Raw genomic sequence first — 20,214 nt, 5'->3', positions numbered from 1 at the left:
TATTTTTAGGGAAAATAGTTTTTTTTTATACACTCACTTTTTAAATTTTGGATTTTGATCAACAAAATTTTGAAATTTTAGTTTTGTACACTATTTTTTTAATTTTCACAATACTGATATGATACTGAAAATATTGTATCATGTATACAGTAAGATTATTTAAGTTAATGGAAAAAAAAACATTTTCTATTTTTTCAAATTGAGTTTTAAAATTTGATTTCACGTCGACGGGAGATTACTTTATCATTTATGTTGACGTATATCGTTGATTAAAGGAAGAATAAAAGCAAAAATTTTGATCGGAAAACTAGAATAATGCTTCCATATATATATATACGATTTTTGCATGAAGGAAATCACGGGGTCCATGCCAGCATACAAACATGTCGGAAGGCAGAACATTTAAAATGGATAATGGTAGAGCATAATTTACACAACATCAGCTGCCATCATGACCTATTATTTGACATCAAGCTGCAAGATTCTACCGATTATTAAGGGCTGCAAGCCAAAATATTATATCAACCTTCGAGAAACATACATGAAACGACATACGCGGTCACATTCTTCTATGTATTATGAGATCCGAAAGAGTGGTAGGTTATACATTTTGAACACCATATGAACATGTATGAAGGGAAGTTCTACGGGAAGTATTATACTACTGCTATTGTTCAAAATCCAAGATCAAAACTTGGGAACTCGGCTATTTCCTCTGCAATGAAATCATACATTCGAGCCACCTGTTCAACATCCGAGGTATCTTGAGAAGCACCATTATTTGAATCAGCCATACCAAAACCATGAACTCCTCCTCCATGGTCTACACTACTGGTTCCTTTGTTTTCTTCACAAAACTACAGCAGAAAGGAAAAAATGTGTTACTGTTAAAAAGCTCAAAATTCATATGCAGCAAAACGCGTAAACACATTTTACCTTTTCTAGTATATTGGAGTTAAAATCATTTGTTGATGCGGCGGTTAGTTTAGCTCCAAGCTCTGCAAGGTTATAGTTCACTAAATCATCATAAAGAGCCAGGTTTTAGGCATGAGCATTACGAAATATAGCTTGCCTTTGCATGAAATGATGTGGGTGGGATTTTCGAGCTCCACATTTTTGTTCGATTTCATGAGAGATGCAGATGTTGAAGTTGTTTGTCCAAATGAATTCAAGGTCGGAGTTACCAGTATTTGAGGCTCTGCAGCTGAAGAAATTGACTCCAACTCACTATTATCAGTGCCCTCAACATTACAGGTGAGCAATGTATTGTTAATAGTTCCAGAGCTGCAGTAAAGGGAAAAAAAGAAAGAAAGAAAGAAAATTCAAACTTCATTAAGGTTAGCAAAATGACCAGTAATGAGTTTGATCATCCATCATATATATTCCACCAGAAAGCTAGATTAAAAAACAAATGCATTGTTCCGAAGTTTTCCATGATGCAACATGTTCCATTGTTGTTAACCAGTTTGACAAATCTTCAACTGATATCACAAAATATTTTTGCTAATTCGGAACTCCTGTAAATTGTTTTTGGGCAAGCCAAGGCAGTTAAGGATATCAAACTAAAAGTTAGTTGACATCGTCTTAGTAGAAAGTGCGAACTCTGTCAAACAACAAAATCATTTCCCACAGAGGTGAGATTCATATATGGGAATAAATTTTTGGACAGTACAGCAATATTTCCTACGTCATAGAAAGAAATACCTTTGTTTCTATTTTCTGAAAATATTTTTCATGTCCAAAAATGAAGCTGTTTCCCATTGCATTTCCATTTTCTATCAAAAATATATATCTGTTCATCATATTTTCATGTTCCCTAATGTACTTCCATCCATAATTTTAGAATGTGTCACATAACATTAGAAATGCACACACACACATAAGTTATATTCAGGAATACTAGTAAATATAAGTTATATTCTCCAATATTAACTTCCAAAAAAATTCCCCAGAAACACTTCTGCTAATGCCAAAACAAAACAGAAAACTACCAATGATTTTTGCCTGTTAATCGACAGAAAAAGAACTACTAAGAACCAAGACAGTTTAAGACAGTGTTTCGATTACTAACAAATGCATCAATAACTTCAAAACTGTGAAACCTGAAACTGTTTACATCACTGCAATTGCAACATTAATAAAAAAAATTACTATTTTTATATTTGATCACATTTTTTACCAGCATGCATACCTGAGACAAAATGCAGTTGACCTAGCCTGAGATCTTCTCGCATCTTCAGAAACTGAGCAATTTTCTGCATCATTTAGAATTTCAATGCCCTCACATTTTAAAATCTTATTGCTGCAATCGTCATCCAAGACTTCCTCTATTACTTTAACTTCTGCACTTCGATTACAATTTTGTGCATAGATGTTTATGTGATGCTTGATATCAGAATGAACTAAAGAATGTGAGCCATGGTGCTCCTCCGGTAAATGTTTGTTCTCTGAGACCAACTTTTCCTGAATCATGGGTTTTCGGAGAATGGACAAGATTTCACTGGCTGCCACAATAAAAAAACTTGCAACATTTCAGGTTATAAGAAGGAATTCGGATGTACAAAGAAATAACACATAAAATTGTACAAAATATTGATGATCGGATGCTATTCGCACATTATATTTGCAGTCATTTACTGGCATAATCATTTGTAGATGCTTAAAATATCATAGGAAGTAAAGTGAAACAAAGAGATTCTGAAGTTCTCAGTTTGGTCTATTCCGCAAACTATGAATTGTAATACGCAGCATCGTGAACAGTATCTAATTCCAATTCCTTGTGAATGCTACTACCACATAAACAAAAATAAAGGATTAGCAAACAAAGTTATTTTAGGAAATAATAAATGATATTTTAATAACCACGGCACAACTGGTTGGTAAACATGATTTGAATCATGTTCATCGATAATCATAGACAGCTCTGCTAAAAGAGCAACACTGACACACTTTCCTGGATGCAGGAACAGGAATGAAGTCAAAGCAAACACTAATATAAGACATCACAGAAGAAAAACATTGAACAAGAAGAGTGAGACGTCATTTTGACATGTAGGTAAACTGGATAGGCACTGCGACTAGTACAATAGAAGAAATATAGAAAACTTATTATCTGAATCTATACTGATATAGAACAAATATGGATACACTAGTTGCAACGCTATGCAGATCAAGGGATCTTATTACCAGCACGTTTAGGCGCATTTGTAGGTGTTCTACAAATTATATTGGTGTCAACAACCTTGCAATTTGAATCACCAAAGTCAGAATGTTCCTTTTGAGAAGTGTTGTATTGTGGTTGTCCTTGCATTGAAGCCAACATAAAAATATGAGATGAGATAATTAGAATTTAGAAGCCATGTCTCCCCAAGTCAAGTATCCTTAGGAAAAAAGGAAATGAAAACATTTCAATTCACCAATAAAATGCTTTTAATTGGATGTACTTGTTTAAACTTTAAAATAAATGAAAATTTCAGATTACACTTCAATATGTATGGATCATCTCCTTCTCCTGAATACCATAGAAATCTAACAAAACCTGGCAAAACAATTTGAAATATGTACAAGGAAGAGAAATGAAAAAAAAGAGACGAATTCATCCTATTATAATTACACTGCTAAAATAGTTTAATGGAAGCAGTTCAAAAATGCTGTTGCTTTTACTTTGAACTGGGAACACATTCCTCCATGATTTGTGATGTATATACTGGCTAACTTTTCCAAACCCCCAAACTAGGCATGGATGAAGTTGATAATCATGAAAAAACAGTAAGATTTACCAAAATGCAGACTTCAATAAATATGGTAGAAAGGAATGTACCAGCATGAAATTTCTCGTTGCATGAAATTTCAGCTTGACTATCAGATATATTTTTTCCAACTATTTTGTGATTTTTCTCTGGTGGAGTCAAATCGATTGGCAGCTTATGATCTTCCAATTCTCCAATTTCTGCTAAATGACCCTCAAATGCTAGTGATTCACCAGACTCAACTAGTTCGTTCTTTTTCAGAAACATGCTATCCAAGAGCCGTCTGTTTGTATCATACAACATGACCTTATGGCAGAAAACGATAAAAGAAAGTTTTAATACATTGAATGGATAAAAGAAACACAAACGATGGATGGAAAAAAAGGAACACTGAGGGCAATTCAAGCCTTCATTTTAAATGACGATGTAGATGAGCAGTAGGCGATACGCCCTTACAATTGTTATCGAGAAATGAAGAAATGCACAAAGCCTGGCCGTAAGATATCCATACTTAAACAAAATGATCAAATTAATGTTGAAGCTGAATCTCTCATAAACATTTGGATCTTGATATCAAGATTGAAGGATAAACTAAAGAATTTTGAGAACTCAAAACCCTAGGGAAAGACATGAAAAGGGAGGGAGATCTTAATATTTGAAGTTTAGGATAGAATTAATTTTAAGGTTTTTCCTTCACTTTCAGCTTTCTTTTCATTGATTTTGATTATTATTCGTTGTTCTTAGACAACCTTACCTAGAACAATTTGCATCAAGCTTCTCCAGCATCCTGCTTGTATCAATGGATACTTGGCTGTTAAGACATCAATAATGCAAGTTGTGCAGCTTTGTTTTGGTTTGTAACATCTCAAAGGTGTGTCAAAAGGGTTTCAAGTAATCATCAAATTCTACCAATATAATGTTCATTCTGGTAACATTCTAAGTCAGGCAACCTTTAAATCCATGAGAATCAAGCTTTTATGTTAGCCTAAAAGGTGTAAAGTTCAAGGCTTATATTTTATATTACTCCTAAATTTTACTCAGATTGCAATAGTCCAAATTTGAACTCTCAACTTTTAGGCTCCTACTAATAACTACAAATTTAAGTCTACCTTGATTTTTCAAGTTTTATGTTGAAGCATTTGAAGGGATCAAGTTCAAGGGTCAAATGGATAATTGAAGGAGAGAGCTGAGGATTACACCAAAAATTCATGGTCCTAACGTTGTACTTGCCACCATAATCCTTAAGCTGCTATGTTTCTTGAAATTAAGTGCAAGTAAGATAGCCAAATGACTATTGGAACTACTAGTATAGAAAAATTGAAATTTTGTTTTTTTGCGGCAAAATACGTGTTGATACCTGCCTCCCTTGTGATCCACGAACTATAAGATGTAAAAATCCATCATGAAACTTCTTCGCCTTTTGTGTTAACTGTGTAGTATACAAGACCTGCCATTCTTAGTCAGAAAAGAGAATCATTAATTTTTCTCAAAGAACTTTTGATAGACTGGAAAAATAATTAGCAAATTATCAAAACTTAGAATTTAAAAGAACATAATTATTTACCAGTCATTGGGTCACATGCCATGGCAAGCATATGTTTGTTTAAAAAACATTCGGCAAAAGATGAAATGAGATGCCAATATTTTAGAAAATAAATTCATTGCTTCTAATACATATCTTGACTATAATTGCTATAAAAATTATTTAGGTGGCGGTACAAACTATACGGAATTGTAAACTTGGTGTATTAAAATGAACTCTATAACCCCCTTGCACCTGATAAATAGTCGAAGATTATGCTTTTCAAGCGTATGGTCAAGTCAAGGACTTACCTATTTTAGTGGATTTTGTCATGTCCGGAAAACTTGGTGAAGAAGAAGACTTATACTTGTTTAATTCACTGTTCTTGAACTCTGAAAAATGAGAATAACTTTTAAGCTTGCTAACTATAAGATCTCACAAAGATCAGAGTGAATTAGAGTTGTACGTCTTCAAACTTTCGAGGACAAACAGTCACGAAAACAATATACTGTTAAAAGAATATTAACAAAGACACCAGCATTTTCATTCAATTGTATACATTGCTACCCCAAGGGGCAAGGACCATACCCAAGCTATAAATATTATATCATGGAAAGTTTTATATGCCCACCAACAAGAAACAATTGTTTACTGTTTACAAAAATAAGTGGAGAAAAGTGTACAAAACAATCATTCTTTCAACACAAAGCACAGAGAAGGTTAGCGAACAGACCTTGGATAACTTTTTGTGATGGACTTAACTTAATAAGTCGAGTTCTTTCCCCAAAATAAGGCTTCCTATCTTTTCAACAGAACATGGGATTTGCATACAGCTAAAATTGGATCAATTTCCCAACAATTTAATGGAGAACCAGCTCTAAATAACATAAAGAAGATAAAAACTTTTAAAGTGCCAACAGAACCTGAGTTATTTTTGTACCCGTGATTGCATGATGAACTTAATTTCTGTTTAACTTTCTTATTGTTATCTTGACAATTCAAACTAGCAAAAGGTTTATTCCCCACACACTGCTCGCCAATGTCCACAAGGTAGGAGTCAAATGTCATTGATTCACCAGATTTGATAACATCATCTTTTTTCACAAACCTAGTCTCCAAGAGCTTGTCGTATTCATCATAAAGCATGATCTGCAAATGATTTTAGAAAATTCCAATAGATTAAAAGTCATACAAGCCATTCCACTTACGTTTAAACATGTCCACAGTCAGAGAGATTTGGTGAACACTAGTTAAAATTAGTGTTCAACGAAAAATGTGAGTCATTATTGTGCAAATAGAGGCAATACAAACTAACATCAACCCTGATTGACCATAAATAAATCCCTCTTGTAGTAAAAAAAAATTTCAAACTTTAAGTTAGTCAAAATGATTAATGAAATTCAAGGACAAGGATAAAAGTGTTTTCCAAATCTTGAACACATTTATATCAGTCTACTATCTACACAACTGAAAAAGAAAATTAACAACAAAAGCAGAAACGCAAGCACTAAAATATGTATTCTCAAGTAAAAATAATCTGCTTTGCCAGTAAAGCTCCATATCGAATATATCAATTTCCACTTCTTTTGCTCAATGAGAGACAATTTCAGCTTAAGGAATTATGTGAAGCAAGAAAAATACAGGAAATATCAAACCGTGAACTTGATATATGAAAAAATCACACCACAATATGAAGGCCAAACCGAAAATCGTGGAAAGTATAATGTAAATACAAATTAATTGAACAATTAGACACCGATTCAAAGGAAAACGAAAAAATAAAAACAAAAACCTTGCAGCCAGAGTCTTGAAGCTCTAAATAACCGTCTTGATAGACTTTACGCTTCTGTTTAACATGTTTCGTGTAAGTCACGCTCCATCGCTTCAAATTCCCCATGTTTTGTGTGTTTCACGAAACTCGGAATTGCAGCTCAGAGTAAAATCTCATGCATATGTGAATCGAATAACAGAAATCACGGATTTTGTTAATGAAAAATATGATTACCGATGGATTTAAGAGAAACTCGAAATCAGAGAAAATTGACGCATCGGTGGCGGGAATGTGAAATCAAACGCCCTCGGTTTTCAAAATTAGATAAATTCTGGACTTCGCCATCGATATAAAAATATATATAATTTATTTATTTAATAATTTAATTTATCCAATTTTTTTTTAAGGGGGAAAGTGAATCAAATTTTTAAAATTAAAATTTTTTGTTATAATTGAAGATTTTATTTATTATTTCGGAAAGAGAACATGATATAACATTGGCAAAAACTTGTGTGAGACGATCTCAGTGTCGTATTTTGTGAGACGAATCTCTTATTTGGGTCATCCATGAAAAATTATTATTTTTTATGCTAAGAGTATTACTTTTTATTGTGAATATCGATATGATTGACATGTCTCACAGATAAATAATTGTGAGATCGTCTCACAAGAGACATACACTATAAGATTTAAGGGAAAAAAAAGCATCTATATATTTTGACGAAGAAGAATTAAAGTAGGACGAGGCAAAAGTATCTGAGTAGGTCTCTTGTGAAACGGTCTCACGAGTCTTTATCTGTGAGACGGATCAATCCTACCGATATTAACAATAAAAAGTAATACTCTTAGTGTAAAAAGTAATACTTTTTCATGGATGACCAAAGTAAGAGATCTTGTCTCACAGAATACGACCCGTAAGACCGTCTCATATGAGTTTTTGTCAAAGTATTTTTAGCACGTAAGATTAACATAGCTTTCGGTTCAACGAGATTATGAAAATTGATTTACACAACTTCAACTTGAAGTTAAACCGGTTATTAATTAAGGTACAACAATTCATGTCACAGAAAATAGGCTTAACATTGGCGAAATTCACTTCCTAAACTGCATTGATCTGCGATTTCTTTTCAGCTAAGCCCATTTCTGGTTGGGCCTTTCTTTCGGCCATGATTCGTTTGGTGGACTTGTAGAAGGTAGCGTATAATAAAAGCTGGGCCAGCCCAAGAATAGTTCCCATCCCATTTGGAGCCTACGTCGCAAAATGATGAGTTGAGTTAATTTTATGAAGGGGAAAAAAATTGTTAAATGAGTATTTGAAACTTTTTTGGATTTCATATTTTGTATATATAATATGTTTTAGGTGCATATGCAAGCAAGAGGGATAACTTACAACAATGAAGGGATCGAAACGAATAAGGGCATAAGCAGTCCAACTAATCCCATTGAGGAAGGAGAAGAGAGACAGGAAAAATGGCATGTACTCCACACTTCTCGTTGTGATCACCAGCTTCTGCAACCATAAAAAATATATATAGATACATATAGTCTCCATAAACAAAGTTAGCACGACTATCGTTCGAATTCGCGTGTGTTCGAGATTTCGAAAATATTATTTTTTGTTATAATTACAAAGCCGAATTTTAAAAGTTTTCTTCGATCATGCAAGCTTCTTTCTTCTTTTTTTATCTGCCTTTGTGAATGTAATATTATTGATGTAAATATATCGTACCATGACCGACAACGGGGCCGCGTACATCATAATGTTCCCAATCATGCAAATGCTACCGACGACGGTGGACCGGAGCTTGGTTGAATGAGCCAAAGTCAAGACAAGAAGGGCTAAAACCGCCACGAAAATGCACTCCATCACGACCGTCGCCACCAACTTGAGTCGTTTCTTGGCATCGGAGAATACAATGAAGAGTGATAGATACACAATCTCAATCACCAAGCCCGCGCCATTGATGGTCACCACTAGGGTACTGTGAGGGTGAACAACAGGCAGGCCGTACAGAACCCATAGACCACAGTTGATGAATGTTGCCAAGTAGGGTATCGGCGAGTATTGTTCCACCGATTTTTTCTTCCATATCCGATAAAAAGTGGGCCTGATAACGATAAGATCACAAACACAATAAGAATATCATATTAATGTTTTTTTGTTTTCCATTTTTCAACAATGCAGATGTAATATATATATACTATTTCACATCGAAAGACTGAAAGAGTTGTCTGTTTTCCAACTATAAATCAAGAACATCCTTAAATAACATGTAAACGTGAAACGAAGCTTACACAGGAGACAGGAACAATACGAGTGCAATGACGTTACCTGGAAACAAACAGACCACAAACAGTAATTTCCACAGCTTTAGAACAATAAAAATAAATCACTCAAGCAAACAATTGATTTCAGACTCTGTTAAAAATCAAAAAAATAAATTAACTCGACGTTGCATGTTTAAAAAAGGCAATTAATTTTTCATATACCGTTAAAGAAGAAAACGTAATTGGTAAAAAATAATTATTATTTCCCTTGGTAATATTAATGAAACCGTTTTTTACGTATTTATATAATAATAATTACGAATGCATTATCTGAAAACTATATTCCTTGATAATACCAAAAAAAAAAAAAAACAGAAAAACTAACCTATGATACCAACTACGGTGCGAGCATCCTCCTTGGAAAACATGATCGATTATTAATTATTTTAAAAAAATTTAAAATATATATTGAATGGTGTTTGAATTTGTTGAATGCATGAAAGATAAGGGGCACGAATGCTGTATATATATCGGCAAGAAGGGAAGAGGTTGGGTTTGGCTTTTGTGATACATACGCGAATCGTTATTGTCACCTGCATGACATGTATTGGCCGGTGGAACTCAGATCAACACATGGATTTATTATAATTATAAATATATAATCCGGTAACTATTTAATGCGGCACTTTTCCCAAGGTGTATTAATTGATTGAGATTAAATTGAGACCCCTTTTTTCTTTTTCTTTTATGTTATACAACAGGTGATGTAATTTTATGAATTTATTGGCCAATTTTTTTTAAATTATTATAATAAAAGTGTTATTACCTGAGAATAAACCGAAATATATATGTATATAAATTAATTTTATATATATATATAATGTAGATTTTAATTATTTGAAATAAAAAATTCGTTCTTTTGTTTCCTTTCCATCATGAAAAAATTGATGTTTATTTTTATTACAAATTAAGTGGGTGCACTGAATTCGAGTCCAACTAAAACTTATCCTTATCCATTGATATTTGCATTTAAATCGGGTGCCCATTTTTTGAGATATGAATGCCCAGATAGAGTAAATGCGGGAAATTTTGCAGCAAAAGCTGTATATATATATAGATATATATATCTTTATCTTTAAGTGGGGGATTATGCGTTTAAAGACAAAGTAGCTATTTGTGAGACGGTTTTACGAATCTTTATCTATGAGACGGGTCAACTCTACCGATATTCACAATAAAAAGTAATATTCTTAGCGTAAAAAGTAATATTTTTTTCATGGATGACCCAAATAAGATATATATCTCACAAAATACGACCCGTGAGACCATCTCATATAAGTTTTTGCCTTAAATAAATTAATTGGGATTGGATTATATATATATATATATATATATATATATATTAAGAAGACTTTGATATTTATATTTCATTTCTTGTTATTTACACTTTATTTGTGAATAAATTTGACACATATTTTACACATGAATTAGAATGTAAATATAACACAAAATAGAGTATAAATATCTAACTTTCTTTTGAAAATATACAATTATTTATAATAATTTTTATGCCACTAAATATATATATTTCCAGTTTATATGAACACTAGGCACACGACTTGTGTATACGTAGGGGAGAGATTTGTAGTCGTGCATGGTGACAGGTTCTTCATGGTTCCAACGTGAAAAGACATGCATTTGGTGTTTTCGGTTTTCTTTTTTCAACTTTCGGCGCTTAATAACTTTTCTTGTATGAAAAAAATTGAAGTTATGAATTTATTGTGAATATGAAGCCGAATAATTTAGTAAAGCCCGTATCCAATACTTCCGGGTTATACATGTTACAAATGAACTAATACTCCCTATGTATTTTAAACAATTAGACTGGGGTGGAGGGTTGTTGTGATACTTCTTGTCTCACATGATAAAAATTAAGGATTTAAAATTAGTTTATAATGGGTTACAATGAACTACTATAGCAACTTGAGCTAATTATTTTCGTAAAGCGATGACGAATACGAAACACTTGATATAAGAACTCATTGTGCAGTCATGCAGGCGCAAGTCTGGACTCGGGACGTGACAGTCGTGGCCACACACTAGAAATCCCAAGATTATGATAGCAGCCAAGAATAGAGATATAGATTTTAAAAAACATATAATGACATGTCTAGATTCAACTTTGATTATATTCGACCAAAATGGCACATATATGCAAATTCTTCCGGAAAAATATATCATATTTCATTTGTTAGATGATTGATTATATATGTCTTGTAGATTTTTATTTTGAGACAGGTTAATCATGCTCATATTTATAATAAAAAATAATTTTTTTATTAATGACCTAAATAGAATATCAATCTCATAAAATTGACCATGAGACTGTCTCACGAGAGTTTTTGTGTTATATATATAAGTACTACTTCTGTTCAACTATATATAAATATGTTTATATAAGTCACAATAATTCAGTATATTTAGTCAACAGGCTATTTCCCGTATTTAACCGAGCGTTCCTTTATACTTTTGTTTCTTAAATATGCTAAAGTTGGTCAATCACAAAAAAAAAAAAAAAAAAAAAATCAATTTTCTGCACTTAAAAAGTATTACGCTATCTATTAATGGACAAAATTTAGACTGTCTTTTTAGTATATTAAAGGATATAAGCATAATTCACCCAATTTTTTTTCCCAAGTTTTAAAAGTAAATATTGTGATTAAAAGGTTGACTTTGAGCTTCATAAAGAAATGTGACATATATTAATTAATCATTATTTGATTATTCTTGGTAGAGAATTTATTTTTGGTATACTCATGTGTATAATCTTTTATTAAATGAATTCTTATATGAAAAAAATATATGATGCATTGCCTCGATTAATTAGCAAGTTGAGACCTTAGTGTCAGATCGATTATTAGCTGTTGTTGGTATAATAGTTTCAATACATATATACATACATACATTGTATGATATATGTATGTATGTATTGAAACTGACTCCGTTATATTTGATTGATAGGTGGGAACTAATTGTAACTATAAAACATATGTACTATTTTGTGTGTTGTGAGAAATAAAAAATAAGATATTTATTTAATATTCTAATAGAACCGCAAATCATCAAGTGGATTAATTATTTTGCTTATTATATAAATTGATCAGTATTTAATTAAGTCCATAAATGGACAAACGTTAATTTAATTTGAAAAATAGATCCATTTTTTATTTTTATGATTAACGTAAACTAAAAATTAAGAATTATATTATATGTTATGAAATTACTATGAATAAGATAATTTTTCAAGTTATTTGAGAAAACAAATTATTTATTCACCCAAATCAAATTTTCATACAATTTTTTTAAAATAATAGAATTTAACTATTAAAGTATAATCTAATGTACTATATTTAGATTTAGAGAACATCAATATGATAAAATTCATAATATTAATATAATAAAATTTAGTTTTTTGTATAATTATAAGTGAGATTATTATTTACAACTTTTTAAAGAAAAAAAAAGAGTTTAATAATATATATTATAAGAGACTAAAATATGGAAATAACATATATATCTTGACCCGTCGAGTTTTTATCAGTGAATTTTTTAACATAAATTCAGCCCCCAAACAAAAAAAATTCAGGCTACGCCCATATGTACACGCTCTTCTTTCATGGCTTGGCTTAATGATGAACTACGATCCCATGGTCGTGCATCCCTGGGGTAATAGACAAATATTTTTTTTTCATCCACTCGGATTTAAGGTTTCGGGGTTGGATGATTTTTGCATTGCCACAATGTCAGAAAAGAAAAATATTGAAGTTATTGATTTTTTCTCCTTTTTTTCAGGTATTCTCATTTTGGTGTAATGTCATGCATAAATATATACTACAATTAAGTTATAAGCTCTTATAGTAAAGACCAAATTACACGTAAATAAAATTATTATTAAGACTCAATTATTTTTAGTCAAAATAAATAGTCACTTCTTTTGTCTCAGAAAATACATTATGACAGAAAGTGAATGGAAATTGAGGACTTTTAATGCATAATCAAATTAAATCTTTCAAATGAAACACGCGATACAAATTCAACCTAATCACCTAAAATTGTGGTTGTTGCACTTTACCAGATGCAGGGATAACTAAAGACACTTCGGTTTCCCACAATTCCTTCGAGCACATCACAACAATCAACCCATTAGACAGACAATAAACAGTGACCCTTAAAGGTCTTGGAGACAAGAAGCCTGACGAAGTACAAGAATTCCATATTACACACAATCTTCTATGTTTGCATAAAACCCGAAGCACACGAAATTCGGACTTGAGCAACAACAGACAATCAACTTCTAAACCCAAAAGCAGACCATTTCTTTGATGTTGTCTCTTTCTTCGTCCTTCTTGAATTAGGGTCGATAAGGTTTTCAAGCGATTTTGCCTCCTTGTTCCTAGATCTACCAGCTTCTTTCAAGAGCTCAGCTAGCCTTGCTTTCTCATCATTGAAATCTGGATTTGCTGTTCCAAGCTTCTCCTCACGCAGTTTAAGAATGTACTCGAGGATTTCGATTGCATCTTCAATTCTGCAAATTTTGAGAAAATATTTCAAAACAGGTTTGGGATTAAAAAAAAAAAGCATCTCCGTACTTGACGCTCATCTACATTGACAAGATGTTCACACTGAGTTTCATTCAATCTCAGTATTCTCCAAAATCCTACATAGAACACTGAACATCCAATCACTACAAAAAGATTGGATAAAAGTGCAGAAGAAGGTTCGAATGGATCAAAGAGTGCAAAGAGGAGGACCAAACTACTATCATTTCCTAGGATACAAACTTATTTTGCATTTGACTTGATAGATCAGTGTAACACATTTCAGATAAAAACCACGTATATTAATTATTAATCCAAAATGACATTTTAATATCACATTCAGATAATGTACGCCCATGTAGAAACTGTATAATATCAGGGAGCACTCGAACTAGCAGGGAGTTGGAAGGAAAGACACCACTATAAAGGCAATCTCAAGACAGGCAGCAAGACATCCTGTGCCTCTGGGTTTACATAACCTAATACTGGCATGAATATTTGCAAGCATTAAATACGTATAATTAATTATTTATTATTTTTATTCGACTAAGATTAAGTTATGATCCATCAGATCGCCTTCTGATTAGCTAATACTATGCTAGAGGATTTATTGTAAGACTTCAATATATGTTCCGCAATCTATTTTATATTAGTATATCACTAGCTTTTAATACGAAGCAGCTCCAGCTTGAACGGGACAGGAAAAATTCAAAACTCTTAATGACGTGAAATTACCTTCCAATGCCATCATAAGTTGCTGCAAGATTGCTGTAAACACCTAGAGTATCCTGATGAAATGGACCACACTCCCGTTCAAGTATTTCTCGAGCTTCTTCAAACAATTCAGCAGCTTCATCCATCTTAAATAACTGAACACAAGCCAAACCCATCTGATTCAACACAATCCCAAAGAATCCTGATTTCCTCTCTCCGCTTGCTCTAAGTTTCATTACAGCACTTTCAAAGCAGTTCAATGATTCTTCATACTTACAAACCATGTAAAACATCACTCCCATCCGAGCTTCAATTCCAGCAATCGTACTTTGCTGACCGGGTTTATCCTCCAATAATTTCAAACTCTTTTGCAAGAGTTTTAAAGCTTCATCGGATTCATTAAACAATTCGTAAATGGCTGAAATCTCAGTCATCCCACTTGCAATTTCTTCAGCACTGGTGCCAGGTACAGGCTTTGTAAATATTCTCAGGGCATTTTCGCAATAAGACCGTGACTCCCTCAATTTTCCAGTCTTGTAGTACAATTCAGCCAACCGTAAAAATACCGAGGCAACATAAGGATGGTTATCACCCTTGGAAGATTTGAACACTGTAAGAGCTTTTTGATAGGAGAAAACAGCCTCATCAAAACGGGTAAGTGACGAGTAAATATTTCCTATGCAAACATCAATAGCAGCAACTTCATTTTCTTGTCCATTTGCAATCATTGCCATGCTAGCTAGTACAAGGTGTTCCAAGGCTGACTCATAATCACCTTTAGCCTCACATATGAGAGCCATCAACCGCCGGTCAGCTGCTTCCTCAAGAGATGCAGGCGGGCTATGCACACGATGGATTTCAAGAGTTCTCTTGCATAGATTTTCTGCATCAACGAAGCGCATGGCCTGAACATGGGCCTCAGCTAAGTATCTGCAATTGGTAAACAGCAGCATTTAAATCAAGAGCATCTAATAATTGTGATCCTTTAACCTTTTTTCCTGCTAAAAGGGCTTATGAAGAATCAGACTTTCCGTTCTCCAGATAAATAATTATAGAAAACATCGTGTTACTATTACATACTGTCATACTGAAGAATATACAAAAACTATTAGGTTGAACACCATTGATGTTTTCAAGAACATTCAAACAGCATGAAGTTTATCACAAAATAGGATAAATTAAAGGTACTATTTATTTTTCAGGGAGAGTACAAGCTCGGAAGAAACATAAAAATGGCCCAATATCTTTTATAGTTCCCTTCCCGAGCCAAATGCATTAGTTAGATCGATAATATCATTTTCTCTGCTCATCAATTGAAGAACTAAGAGCTACTCGGTTTCCATGAAAGACACATGTAGCGGGTCTAGATCCATAGACTGACTCCAAATACTTGGATTAACTAGAATTGGCTGCTTTCAAATATATAAATTTGTGATTTATAAGTGGCGTGTTTAAGGGCTGAAACATGGAGCAAATCAATGGGTATAATAAAAATATACCAGACTAAGCTATACAAAATAAATAATAGATGTAATTAAGGCTGAAACATGCGGCAAATCTACAATTTCCTAGAGTTTTCATCCGTATTTAAAAGAATCAGATTTATACATTACACATGTTCATGTAGTCCCCATAAAAACACATTATTCAACACCTAATGATCCTAAGACATGTCACACGCCCAAAAATAAATGAATGAAGTGTCATCTGATTGCCTAGTTCATATTGTCGCTCCTCTTTTCCCCTTCAGTGTTCTTCATTTCATTCCGGCTTCTGATTCTCGTCGATCAAAAATTTCTAACCTTGATTTTGAGTTAATCATAACATGAGAATTTCAGTATAGCAGTAGAGTTTTGAGAAGGGTCGAGGAACTTCTGAAAAATTAAAAGAAATTTGCAGCTGTATCAAGGAAGTCGGCGGGTTTTGTGGAACTCGAAACTTTCAGCTGCTGTTTTGATTCTAAAACTTGAATCTTGTAAAGGTATATAGTTACTCTCTGTCTTGAAATTTTGAATTATTTAGGATCATTTTTTGCCAGATCATAACTCTTACATCGGTGCTATGGGAATATATGTACTGTACTTGTTTAGCCGTGTATACGAGTTTCAATTTTTGCGTTGCATGATGATGATAGGTTCGAATTCTGATCTGGTGGTCCAAATGAAAATTGTAAATACATGTTTAGCTAGCATTTGGCTTTGGAATCACCAAATTTGGTTTAGAAATGGATTAGATTATGGCTAAAATACAGGTCCAATTTCTGCATTAAACTCGAGTCCATGTGCATGCAGCGCCTTTATTCGAAATCTGGGCCAACTCTGTTGATAATTTGTTGTTGGTGTTAAAAAATAAAATTTTTAGAGTATCAACTATCAAGTTAGCTTCGAAATGGCACCAGTTATGAGCGAATTGAATTTGAAATGAATCAGATACGCTTAAAATGCCAAACTGGTCCAGGTTGTAAGTTGCAGAGGCAGCCCAGGGCAAGTGTGTCATATTTCTTAAAATTCTAAGAAAATCGGTTGAGTATTTGAAATTCGGTATACACTTAAAGTTGTAAATAATCGAGTTAGCAGGTTTGGATCAACATCTAATTAGTTATGAATTCTTCTAAGATGTGTCATTTTCAAGCACTCCGTTTTAATAGCATGCTTGCTTGCGGGGTAAATACGGCAGAGTAAACAAACTAATATACTTTCGAGTGTAAAAGACAAAATGGAGTTCATCAGGTTTATGAGCTTTTCCAATTCGAGTGTTTTGAATCAAAAACGAAAAAAAATGAATTTTCTAAGAAAATGGGACAAGTTAGAAAATGCTCATTAGCCATGTTTGCCAAACAACCAGCTTGTGGTGTGATTTCAGCAAGGTAAATGAATTAGTTTCATCTTCAGTTGAACATATAAAATGTACTAAATCAAGTAAGCTTCACAAACATACAAATTTAATAAAATTTTGGATTAATAATGAGAGAAATATAGCTTAAAATCAAGCACGTGTCATGCTGGAATTTATTTAACTTAAAATCTCTAAGTCTAAAAATGACTAGTGCTTTATTTTGAGATGTTTAATCAATAAATAAGGTATAGACGACTAAAGTAAGCTAATTCCGCCAGTGGGCATTAGCCAAGTGGCACCATGGATGTCATTTGCTGACATCGGCTCGTGCTCGAGCCTTACCCTCCCCCATTTTTGTAATTAAATAAAAAAGAAAGTAAGCTAATTCCTGTTTTTGGTGATAGGATCAAAGAACCTGGGGACGTCTGGAGTTCCTTCGGACTCATTTTTGGGTCCTTCTCGCACTGTTTGAGATACATACCAGGCTTCATTACGGCGTCTCTAGAGACGTGTAATGCAACCGGTAATAGAACTTTGAAGGTGTTTATTACATGATTTATGCACCATTACATTGATTATGTATTCTACGTGGCTTACACGATATTATGTGGCTCATTTGAATCATATGCATTTAGTTGTGTATTCGCGCACGACAGTTGCTGCATAATTTGTGATTTTTATGAAACAGACATATGTTATTTTATGTAGAGCATATTATGTTATTGATATTTTGTTGTTGTTTGACTTTTTGGTATGTCCCTCGTACGCCGAGGTCGTGCCGAAATATATATAGGGTGAAAGTTCAAAATCGAAAAAACTTATTCACGTTTTTGTTATTTACTTTAAAAAAATTCTAAGTGCATGCTAATTAAACTGTCATTAGGATGTTGGGCACTCACATGGACGCCCTATGAAGAAGTTTCGTTCTGCAGAAGCAATAAAATGCATAGCTCGATGCAATGAGATGCCTTTTTCCCTGTGGAGAGCTATTAATTGTAATGAAAAGGATGGACTATGACCCGTTATGAGATCAGTGGCAGATTTTCAGTAAAGTATGAGTCACACATACTTTTAAATGGTTTGCCTAAGGGAGTTGTCAGGTTTCAGCTAAATCTAGAAACACTTTTAGGAATAAAGATCAGACATTATAACTAAGTTTTAAAGTTATTAATATTTTGATTTCATAAATTTCAATTATAGTGAGTATTAAATAATTAATGTTTTGCTTTCGGAAATTTCAAATTTTTTGAGGGGGTTTGTTAGAAAAAACTTCAACATTTCCTATTTTTGTCACTATTTTTCTTTTGTCTGGGACTTCTGTAATAGTATATGTCGTATACTCGTATTGGACCCCTTTATTGTTTGATCTACTTGTTTGACAATGTGCTTCCCCATAACAGCCGTGTGTGATGCCCTATTACATATTAGATTTGCTTTTAAGATAACTTCTCCTATTTTCTTTGTCGGTGTAACTGAAGTTTGATTCTTAGCTTCTCAATGGTACAGATATGCGTTAACCTTATGAGGCAACCATGCCTTTCAAACAAGGTCGATTTTGCATCATTTCCCACCACAGTTTTCCCAACCCCGCATTGATTGAATGCAATAAAAATGAATGTATCAGGGGTACACATAATTATTCATAATCAAATCGAACAAGCCACGACATAACCTCAAAAAAACAATCATAACACGCACCTGCAAGTCTCTGCAACTCGAGGATCGGTGTCACCCAACGTCTCCATCTGTATCTTCAACCCTTCTTCATAACACTCAATAGACCGATCCAGCTGCCCTAACATCGAATGTGTGTCCCCCAGCTGCATATACCCCGAAAACACAGCCAATGCGTGATCTGCCCCTCTCTTCACGTCCGGAACCTTAATTGCCTTCTCCAGCACCTCTGCCGACTCCTCAAACCTCCCCAAGCTACAATAAATCGCCGCCACTACGTGCAGACTCATAACCAAGTCCAAGCTCGGCTCCCCATCAACCACGCAACGCTCAAAACTCTTTGCGGCTCGCAAAGCATATTCTAAAGCTTTGTTCGGACCTTCCCCCGAAGCAATTGTGTCACGCGCCAGCTTGAGTAAGAACGGGCCGAGATCCGGGTTGTCAAGTGAGGATTCGTCTAAGAAGGCTTTTTCTGGTGGAGACTTCTTCTTACGATCAGGGGAAGGTTTGGCGCGTGAGGTCGACGGCGACGGGGATGGAGGGCGGCGTGAGGCGGATCTAGTGGATCCGGGTTGAATTGGGGTTTCTGGGTCATTGGGCACCGTGATTCGCAGAAGCGGTGCGTCTGGTGGGGTCTTAACTGTAACTAAGCCCGGCATTTTCAGGAGAATAAACTGGAAATAAGATAACGCTGAACAATTTTATATGTAAATATATGTAATTGAAGAGGATCAAGTCTGAATTGGAAGGATTAATGGCAGGATTTTCAAGCAAATTTGTTAGTTAATAATGGTGAGATTCATGCAGACCACCATTTCCAGCTGTTGTTGCCTGCTGGTGAGACTGGACTGGATTGATGACAAATCCGAGGATAAAGTGAGACATAAATTGCACTGTAATCCCTTAATTTATAAATGTTCCCAGTTAGCTCTCAAAAATAAAAAAAATGCAACTCCACCTCCAATTTTAGATAATTGTGCATGTTAATCCCATAATTCATACAGGATCTTGGAAAGGTTGATTCGAAAATCGTGGGCAAATGGATCAAGTTGGAGGAGATTGTTCACTCACAAGCACTAACCC

At 33.8% G+C, this 20,214-nt stretch overlaps 3 protein-coding genes across 3 annotated transcripts; all 3 read right to left on the bottom strand.

Annotated features, from left to right (window-relative positions):
- Positions 1-407: 407 nt before the first annotated feature.
- On the bottom strand, positions 408-7,378 carry LOC142532678 (uncharacterized). The gene is made up of 11 exons (XM_075639040.1): positions 7,064-7,378; positions 6,195-6,420; positions 6,005-6,073; positions 5,583-5,663; positions 5,107-5,204; positions 3,821-4,055; positions 3,187-3,303; positions 2,192-2,504; positions 1,073-1,284; positions 937-998; positions 408-857 (listed from the first exon to the last, which is right to left on the bottom strand). Exons 1-11 carry the CDS (start codon positions 7,166-7,168, stop codon positions 675-677), a joined length of 1,701 nt encoding a protein of 566 aa, XP_075495155.1. The 5' UTR covers positions 7,169-7,378; the 3' UTR covers positions 408-674.
- Positions 7,379-8,000: 622 nt separating this feature from the next.
- Positions 8,001-9,792, bottom strand: LOC142533646 (bidirectional sugar transporter SWEET7-like). Its single transcript, XM_075640480.1, has 5 exons — positions 9,696-9,792; positions 9,338-9,374; positions 8,772-9,150; positions 8,433-8,552; positions 8,001-8,291 (listed from the first exon to the last, which is right to left on the bottom strand). Exons 1-5 carry the CDS (start codon positions 9,736-9,738, stop codon positions 8,142-8,144), a joined length of 729 nt encoding a protein of 242 aa, XP_075496595.1. The 5' UTR covers positions 9,739-9,792; the 3' UTR covers positions 8,001-8,141.
- A 3,529-nt stretch (positions 9,793-13,321) lies between these two features.
- On the bottom strand, positions 13,322-19,984 carry LOC142532217 (protein KINESIN LIGHT CHAIN-RELATED 1). The gene is made up of 3 exons (XM_075638513.1): positions 19,156-19,984; positions 14,644-15,552; positions 13,322-13,895 (listed from the first exon to the last, which is right to left on the bottom strand). Exons 1-3 carry the CDS (start codon positions 19,788-19,790, stop codon positions 13,658-13,660), a joined length of 1,782 nt encoding a protein of 593 aa, XP_075494628.1. The 5' UTR covers positions 19,791-19,984; the 3' UTR covers positions 13,322-13,657.
- Between the last annotated feature and the right edge of the window lie 230 nt (positions 19,985-20,214).

The sequence above is a fragment of the Primulina tabacum genome, chromosome 18 (assembly GCF_025594145.1).
Source record: "Primulina tabacum isolate GXHZ01 chromosome 18, ASM2559414v2, whole genome shotgun sequence".
In the NCBI taxonomy this organism is placed as follows: Eukaryota; Viridiplantae; Streptophyta; class Magnoliopsida; order Lamiales; family Gesneriaceae; genus Primulina; species Primulina tabacum.
Note: the sequence above shows the minus strand (reverse complement) of the source record. Positions and strands in the feature narration are given on the sequence as shown.

Excerpts from the sequence above, each read along its gene's own strand:
- LOC142533646 (XM_075640480.1), bottom strand. The coding sequence starts at position 9,738 with ATGTTTTCCAAGGAGGATGCTCGCACCGTAGTTGGTATCATAG. Across the intron at positions 9,151-9,337 it reads GTATTGTTCCTGTCTCCTGT|GCCCACTTTTTATCGGATAT; the intron begins GTAAGCTTCGTT and ends TATCGTTATCAG. Across the intron at positions 8,292-8,432 it reads GTTTCGATCCCTTCATTGTT|GCTCCAAATGGGATGGGAAC; the intron begins GTAAGTTATCCC and ends TTTGCGACGTAG.
- LOC142532678 (XM_075639040.1), bottom strand. The coding sequence starts at position 7,168 with ATGGGGAATTTGAAGCGATGGAGCGTGACTTACACGAAACATGTTAAA. Across the intron at positions 6,421-7,063 it reads TTCAAGACTCTGGCTGCAAG|ATCATGCTTTATGATGAATA; the intron begins GTTTTTGTTTTT and ends AATCATTTGCAG. Across the intron at positions 1,285-2,191 it reads TCAACTGCATTTTGTCTCAG|CTCTGGAACTATTAACAATA; the intron begins GTATGCATGCTG and ends CCTTTACTGCAG.
- LOC142532217 (XM_075638513.1), bottom strand. The coding sequence starts at position 19,790 with ATGCCGGGCTTAGTTACAGTTAAGACCCCACCAGACGCACCGCTTCTG. Across the intron at positions 15,553-19,155 it reads CGAGTTGCAGAGACTTGCAG|ATACTTAGCTGAGGCCCATG; the intron begins GTGCGTGTTATG and ends TACCAATTGCAG. Across the intron at positions 13,896-14,643 it reads ACTTATGATGGCATTGGAAG|AATTGAAGATGCAATCGAAA; the intron begins GTAATTTCACGT and ends CAAAATTTGCAG.